General features: G+C 39.2%; 2 protein-coding genes across 3 annotated transcripts in view; one reads left to right on the forward strand and one right to left on the reverse strand.

Moving 5' to 3' along the window:
• The window catches only part of Adat2 (adenosine deaminase, tRNA specific 2), an 18,767-nt gene extending 14,162 nt beyond the window's left edge, over positions 1-4,605 (reverse strand). Inside the window, exons 1-2 of one of the 2 annotated variants that reach the window (XM_005360996.3) lie at positions 4,487-4,605; positions 290-394 (exon numbers count right to left, since the gene is read on the reverse strand). In XM_005360996.3, coding sequence (XP_005361053.1) covers positions 290-394; positions 4,487-4,582 — 201 coding nt within the window. In that variant the 5' untranslated portion in view covers positions 4,583-4,605. The remainder of the gene's footprint in view (positions 1-289; positions 395-4,486) is intronic. The other variant, XM_026786079.1, reaches the window with a different exon arrangement.
• A 129-nt stretch (positions 4,606-4,734) lies between these two features.
• Positions 4,735-17,604, forward strand: part of Pex3 (peroxisomal biogenesis factor 3) — a 34,011-nt gene continuing 21,141 nt past the window's right edge. Inside the window, exons 1-3 of the mRNA XM_005360997.2 lie at positions 4,735-5,036; positions 11,711-11,842; positions 16,483-16,564. Coding sequence (XP_005361054.1) covers positions 4,964-5,036; positions 11,711-11,842; positions 16,483-16,564 — 287 coding nt within the window. The 5' untranslated portion in view covers positions 4,735-4,963. The remainder of the gene's footprint in view (positions 5,037-11,710; positions 11,843-16,482; positions 16,565-17,604) is intronic.

A 17,604-nucleotide genomic window follows, 5' to 3' on the forward strand; every position in this document is an offset into this window, starting at 1 on the left:
CCTGCACACACACACACACACACACACACACACACACACACACACACACAGTGACACAGACACGTGTACACACACACACACACACACACACACACACACATAAAGGTGTACGCCTATACTTCCTGTTTGGCCAATCAGCGTTTATTTAAAACATGATTGACAGAATACAGACAATTCTTCCGCACCAATGGGGAGAGACATTGACCCACAGGGCACATTTGGTCTTGTCTTGCCAGCTGGCCCCTGCCATGGCTATATTATGGTTTTGCATTGATATTGCTCAACTCACATTTTTTGTTTGATTCACTTCATTTCTTCCCTTCCCCACAATTTCATTGTTATAGACCATAAGGCAGCCAACAGGAACTTCAGTATTTTCAAGTGCTTCTTTGGCCTGAAACACAAAGAGGAAAATCTCAGTGGTAATGTGTTGGGGAATACTATTTTCAGGTGTAACTTTTGTTTACACTGCATTTGTTTAATTCTGTGAAGCTCTGTAACTGTGCCTGTCTAAACACCTGATGGTCTGATAAAGAGCTGAATGGCCAATAGTAAGGCAGGAGTAAGGATAGGCAGGGCTGGCAGGCAGAGAAAATAAAAAGGAGAAATGAGAAAAAAGAGACAAGAAAAAGGAGAGAACACTAGAGGTCAGCCACCCAGTCACTTGGCCAGCTATGGAGTAAGAAGGAAAGTAAGGTATACAGAAGTTAGAAAGATAAAAGCCCAGAATCAAAAGGTAAACAGGATAATTTAAGAAAAACGGGCAAACAGCAAGGCAAGCTAAGGCCGGGCTTTCATAACTAAGAATAAGCCTCCATGTGTGATTTATTTGGGAGCTGGGTGGAGGCCTCCCAAAAAACCAAGAGTAAAACATCCCACAACAGTTATGTGTGGTGCTTGAAAGGCTACGCGAAAGAGAAAAAAAGCGAACAGATGCACAGATAATGACCAAGACAAAACACACCTGCGCTTCCCTTTCTCAGGTCTGGTGTCTTGGTGCTGTGTCCTCTGCTGGGTGTCTATGTTAAGAAGGACTCGGGAATGCCTCCCTTCACAAGCCCTGGGCCTCATTTTCTCTCACTGGTAGCACAGGTAATCAATGGCTTTTGACCGGTGTTCTTAAAATTCCAAAGCCACCCCTTCTCAGACATGAAACGTATAGTTACAAAGAGGTGGGATAATACATAATATATCTAATTTTTATTTTGCTTCTTTAAGAAGAAGAAATGATCCCATGAAGTACCAATATCATAAAAAGGATTGGAGTGGATGTTGTTCTGCCCCACAACTTCTAGAAACATGTGTAAGTTTAGGGATATTTTATATAAATATGGCATATGCTTGGAAAATATTCTGGACGTTTCTTTTAAAAACCAATATGCATAAAATCTATGATCCACATTGCACAGAAACACACACAACATACACAGTAAGCTTATGAAACTTTAATAAGCTCTTCGGAGTATACCAATGAGATATCCCTGGCTCTGATCGTGTACTGTGGTTAGAAAAGCTATAACACTGAAGAAAATCGCATGAGTGGATCCTCTCTGTGTACATTTTTACTTTTTTGCAGTTTCCTGTGGTGTAAAATTATTCCAAAAGGAAAAGATAGTAACTATAACTAAATAAGAGTCTAGCAAGCCTATTGAGGGAAGGCCGTACTGTTGACTGTTACAGAAGAAAAATAGAAAAATACAGACCAAAAAGGAAGGGGTATCAACTGGGCCAGACCAGTGACAGAAGTAATTTAGATGGAATGGCAGAAAAAGAAAAGCATTGTCTTGAAAAACGATTTCCTGTAGTTCAGATTCTCAGCTTCCAAGTGGACATTTCCCAGTAGCTCTCTTAAGAGGCAACAGCATGTCTACACCTTATCCCGAGAGGTTGAAAATTAAGTTATTCTTTTGTTTTGTAAGTGTGGTTTGATCTGGGACTATTTAAACACTTCATAACTATCAATCCCTTTTTGTTTATAATCCTAAAGTGATAAGGACACGAATCTCCATTGTGCAAATGAGGAAACTGAGGCACTGGGAAGTGTCTGAGGGATTTGTAATGAAAGTCTAGGAAGTTTGACTTTCCTCCTTACACACTTCACAGATTATTGGAGCAACTGTTAGCATCATGATGCTGGGTTCTCTGCATCACCAGCGACTTCACTAATCAGACACTTCATCCAGTTTGGGGCTTAGAGTTGGTCAAGAGCCAAAAGGAGTGGGCAGAGTCAGAGGGAGAAACATGGAGAGTTTGAGACTAAAGACTGAAAGAGGATAAACAGAACATGAAGAACTGGAGCTGCGATGGCAGGAGGAGCTTCAAACACACAGAACAGAACCAAAGACAGGGCCAGGAACATGGTTCAGCAGGTAAAAGGGCTTGCTGTGAATTCCTGATGACCTGAGTTCAATCTTTGGATCCCACAAAGGAAGGAGAAAACTCTGCCCTCTCAAAAGTTGTCCTCTAATCTTTATACATGTGTAACTTGTGCACATACGTGTGCACACACATGCACACGCACATATACAACACACACACACACACACACACACACACACACACACACACACACGTTAAATTATTTCTTAAACTCCCCAACCAAGTAGAGGAAGTACCTAGGTGGGAGGAAAGAGATAGGGAGAGCCAATAGCCCTGGTCATTGTGTACCTGACATGGCCCACAGCACTGCTGTCTGGCAGCCTTTCTCTGCCACCAGATCAAGAGAGGACTGGGCGTCATGGTATCTAGTTCCTCTGGGTCCTCTCTTTTTCCTTCCAGTCAGTTATCTCCCTAGAAATGATAGGAATGACCTAAAAGAGACAAACAGCATTGCTGATAAGGAATGGCCCTTTAGGCCATGCTGAGAGTGGGTGTAATGGCAGTCCAGAGAAAGGGAGCTGAGAATACAAAGTCTGTGCGAGCCGGTTTAGAAGCACTGTCTTCCAATACATTTCCATGAAAGTACGCATACGTTTCCTCTACTGACAAGTTCAAAACTTGTACGAAAGCTGGACATCCATGTCACTCCATCCTATCTCAGACTTTCCAGTGCCCCTCCCACCTCTTCCGGCCACTCCCTTCCTCCAGTCACAAATGCAAAAGAGTTCAAGCAAAACAGGTCTAATAGTGTAGACAGCTTTGAACTTAAGAAGCTGAACTTCTCTGGGAGAGGCCAAAACTCGGCCACTGAAATGGCCACTTGATCTTCCATAAACTAACAAATTCTCAACTTCAAAACTGAAGAACAAAAGCTCTCTTCCTATCCCAGGTACTGAGAAAGATAACAAAAAAGTGTTAACAATAACAAAAGAGAGAATACATTATTTCATATATGAAAAAAAATGTGTGCTTTTGTCTTCACAAGGACAGAAACACATGAAGCATGCTCACAAAATGTCATCAATGCTATCTCTGAGGTCAGGACTTTAAGTAATTTTTGCATAATTTGTTAAATGTTCTAGACTTTATTATGAATGTGAACTTTTATAAACATTAGAAGGAAAAGTTGAAATATTTTAATTTTGTAAAAGAATAAGGAAAAAGAACATTCCAACATCAATGGCTGAGCTCAGTTTTAAGGCCTTTATAAAGGTGAGAGCAAATCGGTATGTAGATGGCTATACAACCTAGATCCCTGTTAAGTACATTTCTTAATGTTCACAGAATGAAAACCTAGCACTAGAAAAACTACACACACACACACACACACACACACACACACACACACACACACCTATCCCTGGCACACATCAATATCGGTAAAGCTTGGAACAAGATGTAAATACGACCAGAACCCTCCGTAATCAGCAATCCTTAAAGGGATCGAAGAAAGGAAATACAAGAGCAGAGAAAAGTATTGTAAAAAGTAAGCGAGTGATAGGTGAGGATTGTACAGGTACACGTTTTCAAATGACTCTCTACCAGAAACAGCTTCAGCTTCCTTCCATTTTAAGTGTTCAAGGGTGTCGGGAGCAAAGCACAAAATAATGTGGCTGTGTGGATCTGAAAGTCTGTGTCCATCCATGGAGAGGAAGGTGGGCAGGTAGGTAAAAATAGCAGCTAGGATGCCTGGCGGTGGTGGCGCACGCCTTTAATCCCAGCACTCGGGAGGCAGAGGCAGGCGGATCTCTGTGAGTTCGAGACCAGCCTGGTCTACAGAGCTAGTTCCAGGACAGGCTCCAAAGCCACAGAGAAACCCTGTCTTGAAAAAAAAAAAAACAAAAAAAAAAAAAAAATAGCAGCTAGGGCTACATGTAATACATACGGCACACCAACCGTTCTCTGTATTTTCCCTCAACCCCAATTATTATGAGACAAAGCTAAAGAAAATTTCCCGAGAATAAACAAGCGGTTGATCTAGATATTTTGAGAGCCGATAGGCAAAGGTGATGAGAAAGCGCGCCAGCCACATTTGCTCAACTACCCGGGTCAGGGTATGGCCGGGAGAAAGTTTGCACCCTCATCATCCACCTGCCGGCTTCCTCACCATCCGCATCGCCTCCTCCATCCACTTTTCGGTCTCCTGTGCCGACACCACGCACGAGCCGTCTGGAGCAGTGGAGGAGTCCACCTTCTCCTCCATGGCGCCGTCAGTCAGAGACCCGGGCAGTGGAGCCGGAGGAGACCGGACAGCAGCGGAACGCAGCGGGCTCGGGCTCTTGCTTCCGGGAAGACAGAAAAGGGCGAGGCACCCGGGACCTATTTGTGGACGGACCCAGGCGTCCCGGACCTCAATAAGCGGCGGCGCCGGGAGGACCGAAAGCGCTGCAGCTCCGCTCTAGTCCACGCCCCCTTCCTCCGCTCCGGCGAGAACCTCTGCGCCAAGAAGCGTTTGTGCTTTCAGGGGAGCACCTAGCACCGCCGCCGCGCTCCAGCCGGAGGTCTGGCCCAGGTAGACGAAGACTCGGTTTCCTGGTGAGGCAGCCCCTCTCTCCTAGGTAACCCACACACCTAGGGTCTGAAGATGCTGAGATCAATGTGGAATTTTCTGAAACGTCACAAAAAGAAATGCATCTTTCTGGGCACAGTTCTTGGAGGTGAGTGACAGTGTACTTTGGAAGGGGACTTTGGCAGAAAGAAGGGACAGAGGTGACTTTCCAAACAGGCAGGGCCCACCGATCCTGGTAGAGGGATTGGCTCAACCGTCAAAGAAGAACCTCTGGGGTTCTTTTCTCTCCTCTCTCTGTGCCCTTTGCCCCTCATCCTGTCCCCCTTCTCCCACTCCACCCCCCCACGGGACTTTGGAAACCTACCCCAATGAAGTTTCTTTTCGAAGCTCTATTCTTATACAGATAACATTTACCTTCCTATTATCTTCTGTTGCTTTCCTGTTAGATTTCTTCATTCTTTTTGGCACCAGTACTCTGGCTTTTAACCTTTCGCAGGAGTTTCGAAATATTCTGGGGTAGTTAGCTTAAGCCTGCATTTGGGGTAGTGTTTAAAGCTAACTTGAAAACAGGTGTAACATGCTGCTGTAAGATACCCTAAATAAATGGGGGGGGGATATTTTTGATTCTCCAGTTTCAAAATACAAATTATGCATCAACAAAACGCTTAGGATTGGGTTATTCTTTAGTGCTGTCAAATCTGTCATTGTTGGTCATTGCCTATTTTGCTGATATAGTTGAGTTCACTGACTGAGAAGAGAGTTAGAAACACATAGAATAAAAAAATCTAGATGATGGGCTTGTAGCTTTGTGATAGAGTACTTTCTTCAGCTGACACTATTAGATCTCAGGCAGTACACACAGACACCACTTTAAATCCCTTGTCTTTGTAAAACACACAGTTCATAACTCTGGGATTTTAATAAGGGAGTAGAAAATCTTTTGAGTTACACAAAAAGGAAACTTGGGAACTTTAAAAGAATTTTTTAAAACTTGAGTTTTAGGAAATGTCATCACTATCCACTTACCCTAAAATACTAGGCCACTGATATGGCAATAGTCATGTTCTGCTTGTCTCTGCTTCTCATTGGATAATGACTGATAATCACCTTTGAGAAATACTCCTTCAGTCTCTACTATCTAAGCAATATTTAAATTACACCAATATTACAAAATACATATGCGAAAGATAAAGATATATGTCTCATAGAAGACATATAAATAGAGATTTTCAAAAATAAATAAATAAATAAATAAATAGAGATTTTTTTTTTTCCTCTGCCAAAGGAAAAAAATTGTCTCTCACAATTTGGAGGGGAGAGCCTACCCCTTCATGGCAGATTGGAAAAATTCATAGGAGAAGTTAAAGAGTATATGAATATGGTAATATATTTTCTTTTGGAGCTCTATGGAGAGCTTTATAATTGCAGAGTGAGAGGAAGGAAAAGGCTGGGTGTGGTGGCACACGCCTTTTATCCTCGCACTTGGAGGCAGAGGCAGGCAGATCTCCTGAGTTGGAGGCCTGGTCTACATAGTTGAGTTCTAGAACAGCCAGAGTTTCATAGTGAAACCCTGTCTTGGAAAGAAAAATAAAAGAAAGGAAGGAGAAAGTACTTAGAGGCATAATAGAAACACTGCAACTTTCTAGCAAAATAGAAAATATTAAAACTTCAGCATATCTAGTTTTGATTTGTAAAGAGATCATATTTTTTCAGTGTCATGAGGAAATGCCTATCCTTATTTCAGTTTAAGAAATGTTTATTAATTGAGTGTACTGCTGGAAGTAGTATACAAGTTACAGATTTTTAACCATTAACATTTATTAGAGACCCACTGTATGTTGAGCACGATGCTAAGCTCTTTCCAGCCAATGGAAGCTAGAGCAGGATAATTAATTATGCCATTTTTAAAATGTAGAAATGAGAGCACATAGAATTAAGAAGCTTGCCAAGGGTTTGAGTTACTACAAGGAAGTAAGAATTCAGCCCCAGGTGTGTTAGAACCCAATGCACATTATTATTCTGTACTTTACCACTCTGCCTTTGTGGGTTCTTTGATCTTTTAAGAACTGAGAAATAAGTGAAAGACCGTGATATTAAAAGGCCATGAGAGAGTTAAATACAGAACATATTGATATGTAGCAATATGGAATTGTATACAGTGAGGAAGGATTTCACAAGAGGAGTGGCACAGTTGGACAGACTTGAAAGCTGACAAAGGTGTTATACATGCTCAAAGGAGTTCAGATATTGAGTGATGGAAAAATACAGGCAAGCAGAACTTTGAGTAGTGTGGCTTCAAAAGTTAGAATTTCTATTTTCCTGTGTTTTGGATGATAATTGCTTCATGTCTGTCTATGCTGTTTGATCATTTGAGACAGGCCAAGAGCAGTGGTTCTCAAACTGTTTGATGGGAAGTCTCCTTTGTACTCTTAGAAACTAAGCCCCTCTCCAAGATACCTAAGTTCTGTATCTATTAACAGTTTTAACATCAACTATAAGATGATTTTAAAGTAATTATTAGCCCATTTGTGATAACAATAATAAACATGTTAAATATTAGCATAAGACATCTTCACGGATAAGAGTGGTATTGTTTTACAATTGCAAAACTCCTTATTTAGTTTGGCTTAGCTGCAAAATAAATTTGCGTACCTTCTGTAGTCAGTCATATGTGAAACCACCCATTAATTAGCTTCTAAATTCTCCCCATCAGGAAAAGAGTGTAGAATGCCAGTGACAGCATTTTAGTATGACAATAATATTGTGGACCTTAGAGATGCCTAAACCGATTCCAGGGATGTTCAGACCATACTTTGAAAATCATTCTACAAGAGAAAGTGTTAGAGACCAATGGAGCTAAGTACATATTTATTGTCTTACTGATTTAAAAAAAAAAAAAACAACAGCACAGAACACTGAGCTGTATCTTAAGCCTTGTAATTTTTAACCTCTTTGGATTTTGGTTTTTTTTTTTTTTTTTTTTTTTTTTTTTTTTTTTTTTTGGTTTGGTTTGGTTTTTCGAGACAGGGTTTCTCTGTGGCTTTGGAGCCTGTCCTGGTCTAGCTCTGTAGACCAGGCTGGTCTCGAACTCACAGAGATCCGCCTGCCTCTGCCTCCCGATTGCTGGGATTAAAGGCGTGCTCCACCATCGCCCGGCTGGATTTTGGTTTTCTTTTTCTTATTTTTTTGTCATTTATTTACTCAACATTTGAATAAGAATAAGGCCTACTCTAACTATACTGGGCTCTGACTGTACAAGGAATAATACAACATTTCTGAACTTATGATCTAGTCTGGAAAATAGGGATAGAAATAAGCAAAAGCAGTATGAAGTGTGAAAAGCCTTCCTAACTATGCCACTGTGTATACTGTAGGAGAATTGTGTGTGTGGTTACTTCTCAGATTTTACTATGGATGAAACCATTGAAGGAATTCGGAAAAATATAGAACCCTGCCCTTCAGATTCTAGTTCTTTAGAAGTAATACAGTTCAAGAACGCCTCATACTGGAGGCATTAAGATGCCACCAGGTGGTACAGCACTGCCTAGTATGGACAAATTTGTTAGTCAGCACTGGAGAAAAAAAGTGAAATAGAACCCAAACATCGGAACTTGGGGATCTGCCAAGTTAGAAGTGATACTGGTTAATTATTTTCAGATTGTTATAGAAAATAATTGTGCTGTAGTCATTTTTATCCTGAAAGACAAGACTAAGAGGTGGTTTTAAAACAGATGATTTATACAAAGACTAGCCATGCTTTGCTGGCCATGAAAGGAAATGTCAAAACATTTTCACTTATTTTTTGGACATTTAATAGATATTTTCATTGCTAATAAAGAAGGTTATAGTTACAGAGGAAATCTGAAACTACTTGATTTTACACAGATGTATGCCCAAAGAGAAAAAGTCACCTGCTCCAAATCCCCTCACTTGCTGTCGTTTTCTAGTTCAAGAGTCAGGCTGCCAGTGAAGTATATATAGGCCTGAGTATTATAGCTTAACTCATGATATGTTTTCTTTCATTAATATTTTCTAGAGAAACATCTGAAAAAGTCAATTTGTGGATTTTGTATATGGGATCTTAGTGAGCTAGACCTTGAATAGGAATGAATATCAATGCTGGCTAAAAGAAAACAATGGGTCTAGGGCTTAAGCCTAATTTCACGTGTGACTTTTCTAGGGATTCCACAGTGAAGACCTCCAAGATGAGTACCTTAAGAAACCGAAATTTATCTTACAGTTTTGAAAGTTAATAGTCCACTATCAGTCAGCAGAGGGTGTTCCTTCTGTCATGTGGCCATCTTGTTTCCACGGTCTTCTACAACAGAAGTCTGACTGCCATAAAGCCACAGAGATCCTTTCGGAGCCTTCCATTGCCTTCTCTCTGTGCACATCTCTCTAAATTTCACTTTCTTTACAGGACACTGGTCATGTTGTTTTGGTTTCATTGATTTCAGTTTGTATTGACCTCACATTCTAAGGTGCTTCAGCTGTCAGTATACTAATCTGGTGCAAAGAGGGAGTGGGTAAATTCAACCTGTAGCAAATCATTTCCCTTTTTAGCTTTAGCTAGAGTATACTGCACTTCCCAAGTAAATACAGAATTCCTAAGGTTTTATTTTTTAAATAAGATTTATTAAGAATATGATGAAAGAGACAGGCCATCTCCCCAAGAAAATACACAGGACAATCAAATTTACCACTGTTCCAGAAAAATTATGATCTATGCAAAGAATGTCACATCAGCAATCAGTTTACAATATAACTTGAGAGATAATAATCATTGTGTATGTAACTTTCAGTAATGTGTTATGGAGATAAGCTACAGGCAATTTATTCAGAACTAGTTGCACTAGAATTGCCTGTTTGGAGGGTCACTTTGCTAAATATAAGTCAGTTTCTTCATTCTCTTGGGATTTTAGTGGGGAGAGGGGAATAGGTTCTCACAGAACATCCCAGGCTGCCCTCAAAATGGTGATACCCCTGCTTCAGCTGGAATTATGGGTGTGAGCCACCATGTCTCTCTTATTCTAATGATATTGTGTCTGTCCTGCTGTGATGTTACAGAAGACACAACTATTGAGCAGCTTTTATGAATTTCTCTTCAAGCTTAATTACCATGCCTGTATTTATATACACACTAGCAATAATCGTACAGTGTTTCTATTTAGCACACGATTTTATGGAACCATCTAAGGATATGTAGCATCTTAGAGCATCACAACATCTATCTTAGTGAAAATAATTTAGGATGTGTTTGTTTTGCAGTTCCTGATTGTGAGAAACAAATCCAGCTACCTAGGTCATACATAATCCCTTTATTAGATACTGTGAGCTACAAACAGTCGAGATAAATAAGAAATGGTTAGTCCTCTTTACCCTTGATGCCAGATTATAATGAAATCAAGTTCTGGCACACGCACAGGCATCTATTAGCAAACAAAGATGAAACAGTAGCACAGCCTGCTCTATAAGCTTGCTGAGTTCTGCTCTGCTTTGGCACTATGGCAAAATCATGTACCTAAAACAAAGGTGACACTATTGTTGCTGTGACTCATTTGAGTTGGAAGACATTTCTGGGTTCCAGGTTAAGCCATCCCCGGGGAGAAAGGGCTGCAAATTCATGTTCACAGAAATGGCTCTAAATTATTTCAGCTAATCGTGTGTCTAGAACACTTACTTATGTATTCCATGAAAATCCAGTTCTGTTCATTGAACTACTTAGCAAAATATCTGATGCTAACCAGAGATGGTCAGTTAAACCAGGCCATCTGGTACGGGGGACTGCTGGGGAAAATATGTAGATATCCAGGAGAGGGAGGGAAGTGACTGGGTGCGAAGTAAGAGCGGGTAATGGGGGTAGTGGTGGCTGTGATCTCAATGGATTGAATACATATGTGGGGTTGATCAAATTTTAGCAGTAGGTGTTCATCATATTCCCAGTTAAGAAAGTCAATGGCCACTCATCGTACATATAGATAAACATGTACCCATTTATATTGTATCACCTATGCTTACATGTGCTGAAGACTGCAAGATACTGCCATAGTTTACATTGTTGTGTTATGATGCTGTCCTCCTGCTCTCTTATATTGAGTAATTTTTAGATGATATCAGTTATAGTCTCTTTTTCTCAGTTTTTTCTAATAAATGGGTGGATAAATACATGACTTCCCAACTATATACCTTTCTCTCATTCCTTTAAATCTCTTATTATAGAGACTTTTAAAATTATTTGTTCATTGAAGAAAATATGGAAAATAGAGGAAAGCAAACAAAAGTGAGAAACCACAATTATTACAGTTTACTTTACTTTAGAAGTTAAATCCACAAACTTATCTGTTTCTTTTCCATTATAATACAAACTTCCTGGATGTTCTTTTATCACCTAATAACGTAAGGTAGATATTTCCTCAGTCATTAACTATTTAGCAATGTGGTTTTTAATAGCTACATAAGATACCATTATGTGGACAGATCATAATTTATTTAAATAATTCTCTGTTGCTGGACGTTTAGAATACCTCCAGTTAACTATTAAAGATGCTGCCAGACTTCATAGATTCAGTGCCTTTCTGCTTCTTGTCTGCCAGTCACTTCTCTTGTTGCTGGACATAATAAAATACATTTTATACATGTAAAATAAATAAGAAGGTAAAATATGCAGTCTCCTTTCCCTTTTCAATTGTTTAATAAAAGTTTTTTAGGAACTGTAATATTGTACCTAATATAAACCTTATAGTTTAATCAAAAATGCCTAAAAAATTAGTTGGGATTTTTAGTACTCTAATTAATATACTAGTATGTTTTTAATGATTTTAGGAGTATATATCCTGGGAAAATATGGACAGAAAAAAATTAGAGAAATACAAGAAAGAGAAGCTGCAGAATACATTGCCCAAGCTCGGCGACAGTATCATTTTGAAAGTAACCAGAGGACTTGCAACATGACAGGTAAGCAGAGATATAGATATATTTATGTGGAAAAGTGCTTGTTGGTTTGTAATAGTGCACATACTTTCAGATCTCAAGTTATGGGAAAGACAAAGAAAAGATGCCAAATCCTTTTAATTCTATTAACAGAGACATAAAATTTCAATGTGAATTTTTAAAACCAGCACAAATACTCATTTATTCATTTGGCAGATGTTTGTGGTGCCTACCTCTGAGGAAGTAGGCAGTAAGGTAAAATTCCCTGACCTCTAAGGTGTATGTTCTGGTGAAAAGAAGATAAGCGCAGCAAATAAATAACCTTGGGTAGTGGTGGATCCAGTAAGGGAAGTAAACTTTGAGGAGTGGGCACCTGTCTGGAAAGTGTTGTCAGGGGCTCATGCCTCTGACCAGATGTTGTGTGTAGAGAAGACTCACAGTATAATAGAGAGAGCAGATGCCCGAGATGAGAACATGCTTGTGACATTGGAGAAACAGCACACAAGCACTGGAATGCATGAGGAATGGATGGGTGCGAGGAAACAGAGCTCCAGAGATAGGCCAGACCCGCATGGCCTCGAAGGCCACAGCAAGGAGTCATAAGTCTGTTACATTTGCAGCAGGACACTGCAGGATGTGGGTATTACATAATGGCGTCTGCTCAATCACTTAATTAATGGTAATAATGTAACTACCAGAGCTAGAAACCTCCTGGGAAAATGGCACAATAAAATCAGCCTGCTGTATTGGAGAGAGCAAGAGCATCACACCAGCTAGAAAACTACCAGTTGAAAACTAGATTCTCAGTTGTATGTCAAGAGCATCACACCAGTTAGAAAACTACCAGTTGAAAACTAGATTCTCAGTTGTATGTCAAGAGCATCACACCAGCTAGAAAACTACTAGTTGAAAACTAGATTCTCAGTTGTATGTCAAGCCTGTTCTTTTCACTATTTAAAGCTCTTTTTTTTTCTCTAACATTTCCTTCAAGAATAACTAATTTAGAAAGAATTTACCAGGCAAGCTAAGTGCTTCTTGTTCAGCTTACATGTAGGACTTTTCTCTAGATTTAAAGGGACTTTATTGCTAGCTCACTTTCTTCATTAGAGATAGATAGAGAAGCTAAGATCAAAAAGAAGACATAGTTCACAGCCATGTGTGAGTTTTCTATTTGAAGTAATCCTATCTAACCATATGCTTCCATTCTGTGAAACCCTAGTCAGAAGTCTTGTCTGTAATGACAGCTCTCTCATGCACAGCCCAGGATGACAGAGGCTCTAGGGAGGGGCTGGGCTGGCCTAATTTCAGATTTGTATTATCTGTGTTCTGTGAGCTAAGTAAGCATCAGCTCTTTCTATATAAAACCCCAATCTCAAACTTACTTCAGAAATGGTTTGTGAGGGACCGGGTATGTACTGCAGTTGGTGAAAGTGCCCCCATACATGCATGAAGCTCTGAATTGAATTCGCATCCTAGCACTTGGGATCCTGAGGCAAGGAGGATTGTTTCAAGTTTGAGGACAGCCTTGGCTAGCAAGTTCTAGACCAGTCAGTGCCATATAGCACATCCCTGCTTTAAAAAGAAAAATGAGGAAATCACAAGTTAATGGACTTAAAGTGCTTGGCACATGGGTCCTCAGCAAATTATGACCTCACAGACCTCATTGAACTAGCTGGTACTGCTAAGGACATTTCCATGAATTTTTAGAGAATATTAATAGTCTGAGATTATTATGCAATTTTTCATAAAATGATAAAAGGTCACTCTTGGGATCTCAAAATATATCTCAGCTTGACAGGATCCTGAGTCAGATTGGGCCTCCCAGAATCACATGAGGTGTGTGAGCAATTTCTTGTGGGAATGCCTATGAAAAATAATAGAGAGGCAGCAGGGTGGTTAAGGAAGATCTCTGACACTTGTGGAAGGGAGGAGTTGTAGGTAAGAAGAGCCCTAAGCTAGGCATGGTGATGCCACTTTTAATCCCAATATTAAAATCCCAGGGGACAGAGGCAAACAGTTCTTTATGGGTTCAAGGACAGCGTGGTCTTTTTAGCCATGTTCCAGGACAGCTATAGTGAGACCAAGTCTAAAATATTAAAAGTGTGAGACTACTCGCCACAGCTTTAAGGAAGCTCAGCTAGTTAACAGGAGCCAACAAGCCCCAGTTCCCTGGTAGGAGTCCCCACCCGAGTACTCATTGCCTAGGAGCAATGCAAACCTAGTGATGAATCTGTAGGTTAATTCTGCCGCTCATAGACGGTGTAGCTGGCACATGCCCATGGCCGTTACAACCCTCAGCAGACTACAGGCAATTAAAAATAGCATATCATGATCACTAGGAGGTAAAATAAACATTCCCTGAAAAACATGACAAACTAACTTCTGGTATTTATCTAAAGGAGGCTACAAATAATGTGATTACATTATCACCATAGAAATCTTTGGTGATATCCAGAGGCACTAAGGACTTTAGTTTGCATACATGAGAGGTCTTTGCCTTGAGTGTTATAAGATAATGGGATGCTTCTGTGCTTTGTCCTTTTGCTTTATTGTTTTTGTGAGTTTAAATTTACACATGACATAATGCTTGCTTTTGTTCATAGCTGACATCACTAATAAAAGTTTCAGACTACAAAATATTCTTGTTTTATTTGGACTGTGATAGACAATTTTTTCTGTATGATGAATCAATTTTACAGATGCACAATGATCCAGAATATTAAATAAAGATTGGGAATTCTAATGGATCATAAACTTCTAATGAACAAACAGTACACTATGACTTCTAGAAATACTATTATTTGACTGCAATAATTGGACTATAGTAATGAGTTATGTGGTTTGGATAAAGAACTGACCTCTTCTGGCTCCTGCATGCACATGATACACAGACATACAATCAGGCACATGCAAATACATATGAGATAAATTAATTTTTCAAAAAATTGTGTTGAATGCAGATGACTGAAGATACAGAGACTTATTCATTTTTCTTACAGGTGGCTAGAGGAGAATAAATTATCAAAGAATTATCAAATTTAATAATCAATATGTAATAGTATATATTTAAATATATAAAATACACATAAATATATAAGTAAATATATATAAAATAATAAATAATAATCAAAAAGACTCTTCAAAGTAGATTGTTATATCCCATAGTCTTTAAAGTAGTTCCCACAAGTGCCATTCTAATGTGGGATTAGGGCCTTGTTTTTTCTTTGTAAGGTAACATATTTTCCCTTAGCCATCAGGAAGAATTGGTTCCAAAATCAGAGGATGTGAAACTGTTACATTAAGTAGCCTAGTATTTTCAATAACCTAGACTCGTCCTTCCATACACTTGGAATCATTTTTTTAGAGTACTTTGATTATGTAATGAAATATAAGTGGTAGTTATTTTTTAGGAAGTAGTAAGAAAAAAGTAGGTACATGTTTAGTACAGACACAGTTTTTGAACATTTTAATCTGCAGTTGTTTAAATCTATAGGTGCAAAGTCACCGACACAGAGGGCTAACCTTTTAGAGTAGAATTATGTACCACCTACATAGAGCCAAGATACTCAGATTCTCAGGCACTTTTTTAGCTAACGATCTCAACAACATAAGATCTAAACATGCAGGTTGAGGACATTTACCGAAACTATAGAGTGTGCAAGATTAAAGTACAATATTGAGCAGTATAGAGCCTGAAATTTCCTATAAAAGAATAGATTTTTCTTGTCTCATCAAAAAAGAAAAATTGTGCCAGGCAGTGGTGACGCACGCCTTTAATCCCAGCATTTGGGAGGCAGAGGCAGGTGGATCTCTATGAGTTCGAGGCCATCCTGGTCTACAAGAGCTAGTTCCAGGACAGGCTCCAAAGCTACAGAGAAACCCTATCTCAAAAAAAGTTTAAAAAAAAAAAAAGGAAAGAAAAGAAAAATTGTATATCCAAGTTTTACCTTCTAGAAGGTGTTATTTGTAATCTCTTGATTTTTTTTTTTAATCATTCCAGCCTCGTGCTAAAAGCTCCTCTTAATTTCTGTGTGTGCATTTCTTATGCTCCATGGAGAGGCACAGGAGACCTGTGACTTTTGTGTATACTCTCCCCACAGAGTTCTGTATCTCCTTTTGTCTTCATATTATTCCTGGCAATGATAGATAATACCACAGCCATTAGCAAAACTTAAACTGAAACTCAGGAGGTAGATAAATGCACCCTTACATACATTAGAGTAAATATAGTCTTGTATTTAACAAATATTTTTCTAGAATTAGATATCTGAAACAAAGGATATAAATAGAAAAACCTTGGCTTTGATCACTTTCATCATGCCAGAAGTAAACTTAACATTGAGAATTTTGAAGTATCGAAAAGAAGGAAAGGGAGCTATCCATAGACCATCATCCAGACATCCCCACTGTTAACAGTTAGGAAAAATTTTCCCTTTCTGTCTTCTGCGTCTTCTTGCTGTGGTTATGATAAAGTGTTGTTGTGGTAATGCAAGTAAATGCTTGCTTTATTAGTTTTACATAATTAATTGGAATTCTTTAACCTGGATGGTTCCTCCCATCTCCTGTTAGTTGCCACTATTATCATATAGCTTAGAACATACGAATATCTCAATGAGTGTGTTCACGTCATCTGTGAGTGTCTTTCTTTTCTGTTTGTGTTACAGTGCTGTCCATGCTGCCAACTCTGAGAGAGGCCTTGATGCAGCAACTCAATTCTGAGAGTCTAACAGCCTTGTTGAAAAACAGGTAAAAGAAAGTTATGTTCTTTGCCTTATTGCAATGCAGTCAAAGTTTACAGAATGAAATAAATACTTTTAGCCGGGCAATGGTGGCGCACGCCTTTAATCCCAGCACTCGGGAGGCAGAGGCAGGCTGATCTCTGTGAGTTCCAGGACAGGCTCCAAAGCCACAGAGAAACCCTGTCACGAAAAACCAAAAAAAAAAGAAAAAAGAAATAAATACTTTTAATAAGAAGTGATTGTTTCCTTACTTTTCAGTTAAAACTTGCAAAGGCTCAGTTTAAAAAAATAAATGCTTATATTACTTAATCAATATTTAACTTTATTTTAGCTCTGCCTCATTATACAAATCATATGGACAATAGTATTATTGTTTTATATGAATATTTTATATAATTTTTACACTATTCAGCAGATTACTTATTGAGTGTTTATAGAATATAGTCCTGCATGAGAAATGTAAAGCTAATAAAATTATGGTCAATAGCGTGCATCTCATAATGTTAGGAATATAGTAGACTGTTTTGGATAAGGCACATATATTTATAAGTAACTGACAAATTGATATACAAAACATGAATGTGTAATGCTGACAAATTATTATGGCAGTAGAAAGCATTGCCCACATTTATGACCTAGTATGTGGCTTGTGATATACACACAGACATTAGAAGTTATTAGTTTGAGGAGGCTTCTGGAAAACAAATGGCTGCTTCCTTTGATGAGCAAAATATGGGCAGTGATGATTTCACTAAGCAAATTTTGTTGACTGAAGGAGAGGAGGAGGGAGAGAGAGACAGAAGAGGGAGAAAGGAGAGAAGATCGAGACACAGGTGAGGCCCACACCCAGCAGCCTGTACATGTTAAGTACATGCTGACCATTGCTTACACCCCAAACAAAGTAAGTCTTAGTAACGAGGTTAATGTGAACATCTGCTTGGCTGTACTGAGCCTCCATGTAGTCGTGGGGAAGAAGTGCTGTCCAGAGGCTGTGGCCGCCTGGCGCTAGGTGCCTTCCACACGTGCATGCTCTCATGCAGTTTTCAC

The sequence above is a fragment of the Microtus ochrogaster genome, linkage group LG4, assembly GCF_000317375.1.
Source record: "Microtus ochrogaster isolate Prairie Vole_2 linkage group LG4, MicOch1.0, whole genome shotgun sequence".
Classification (NCBI taxonomy): domain Eukaryota; kingdom Metazoa; phylum Chordata; class Mammalia; order Rodentia; family Cricetidae; genus Microtus; species Microtus ochrogaster.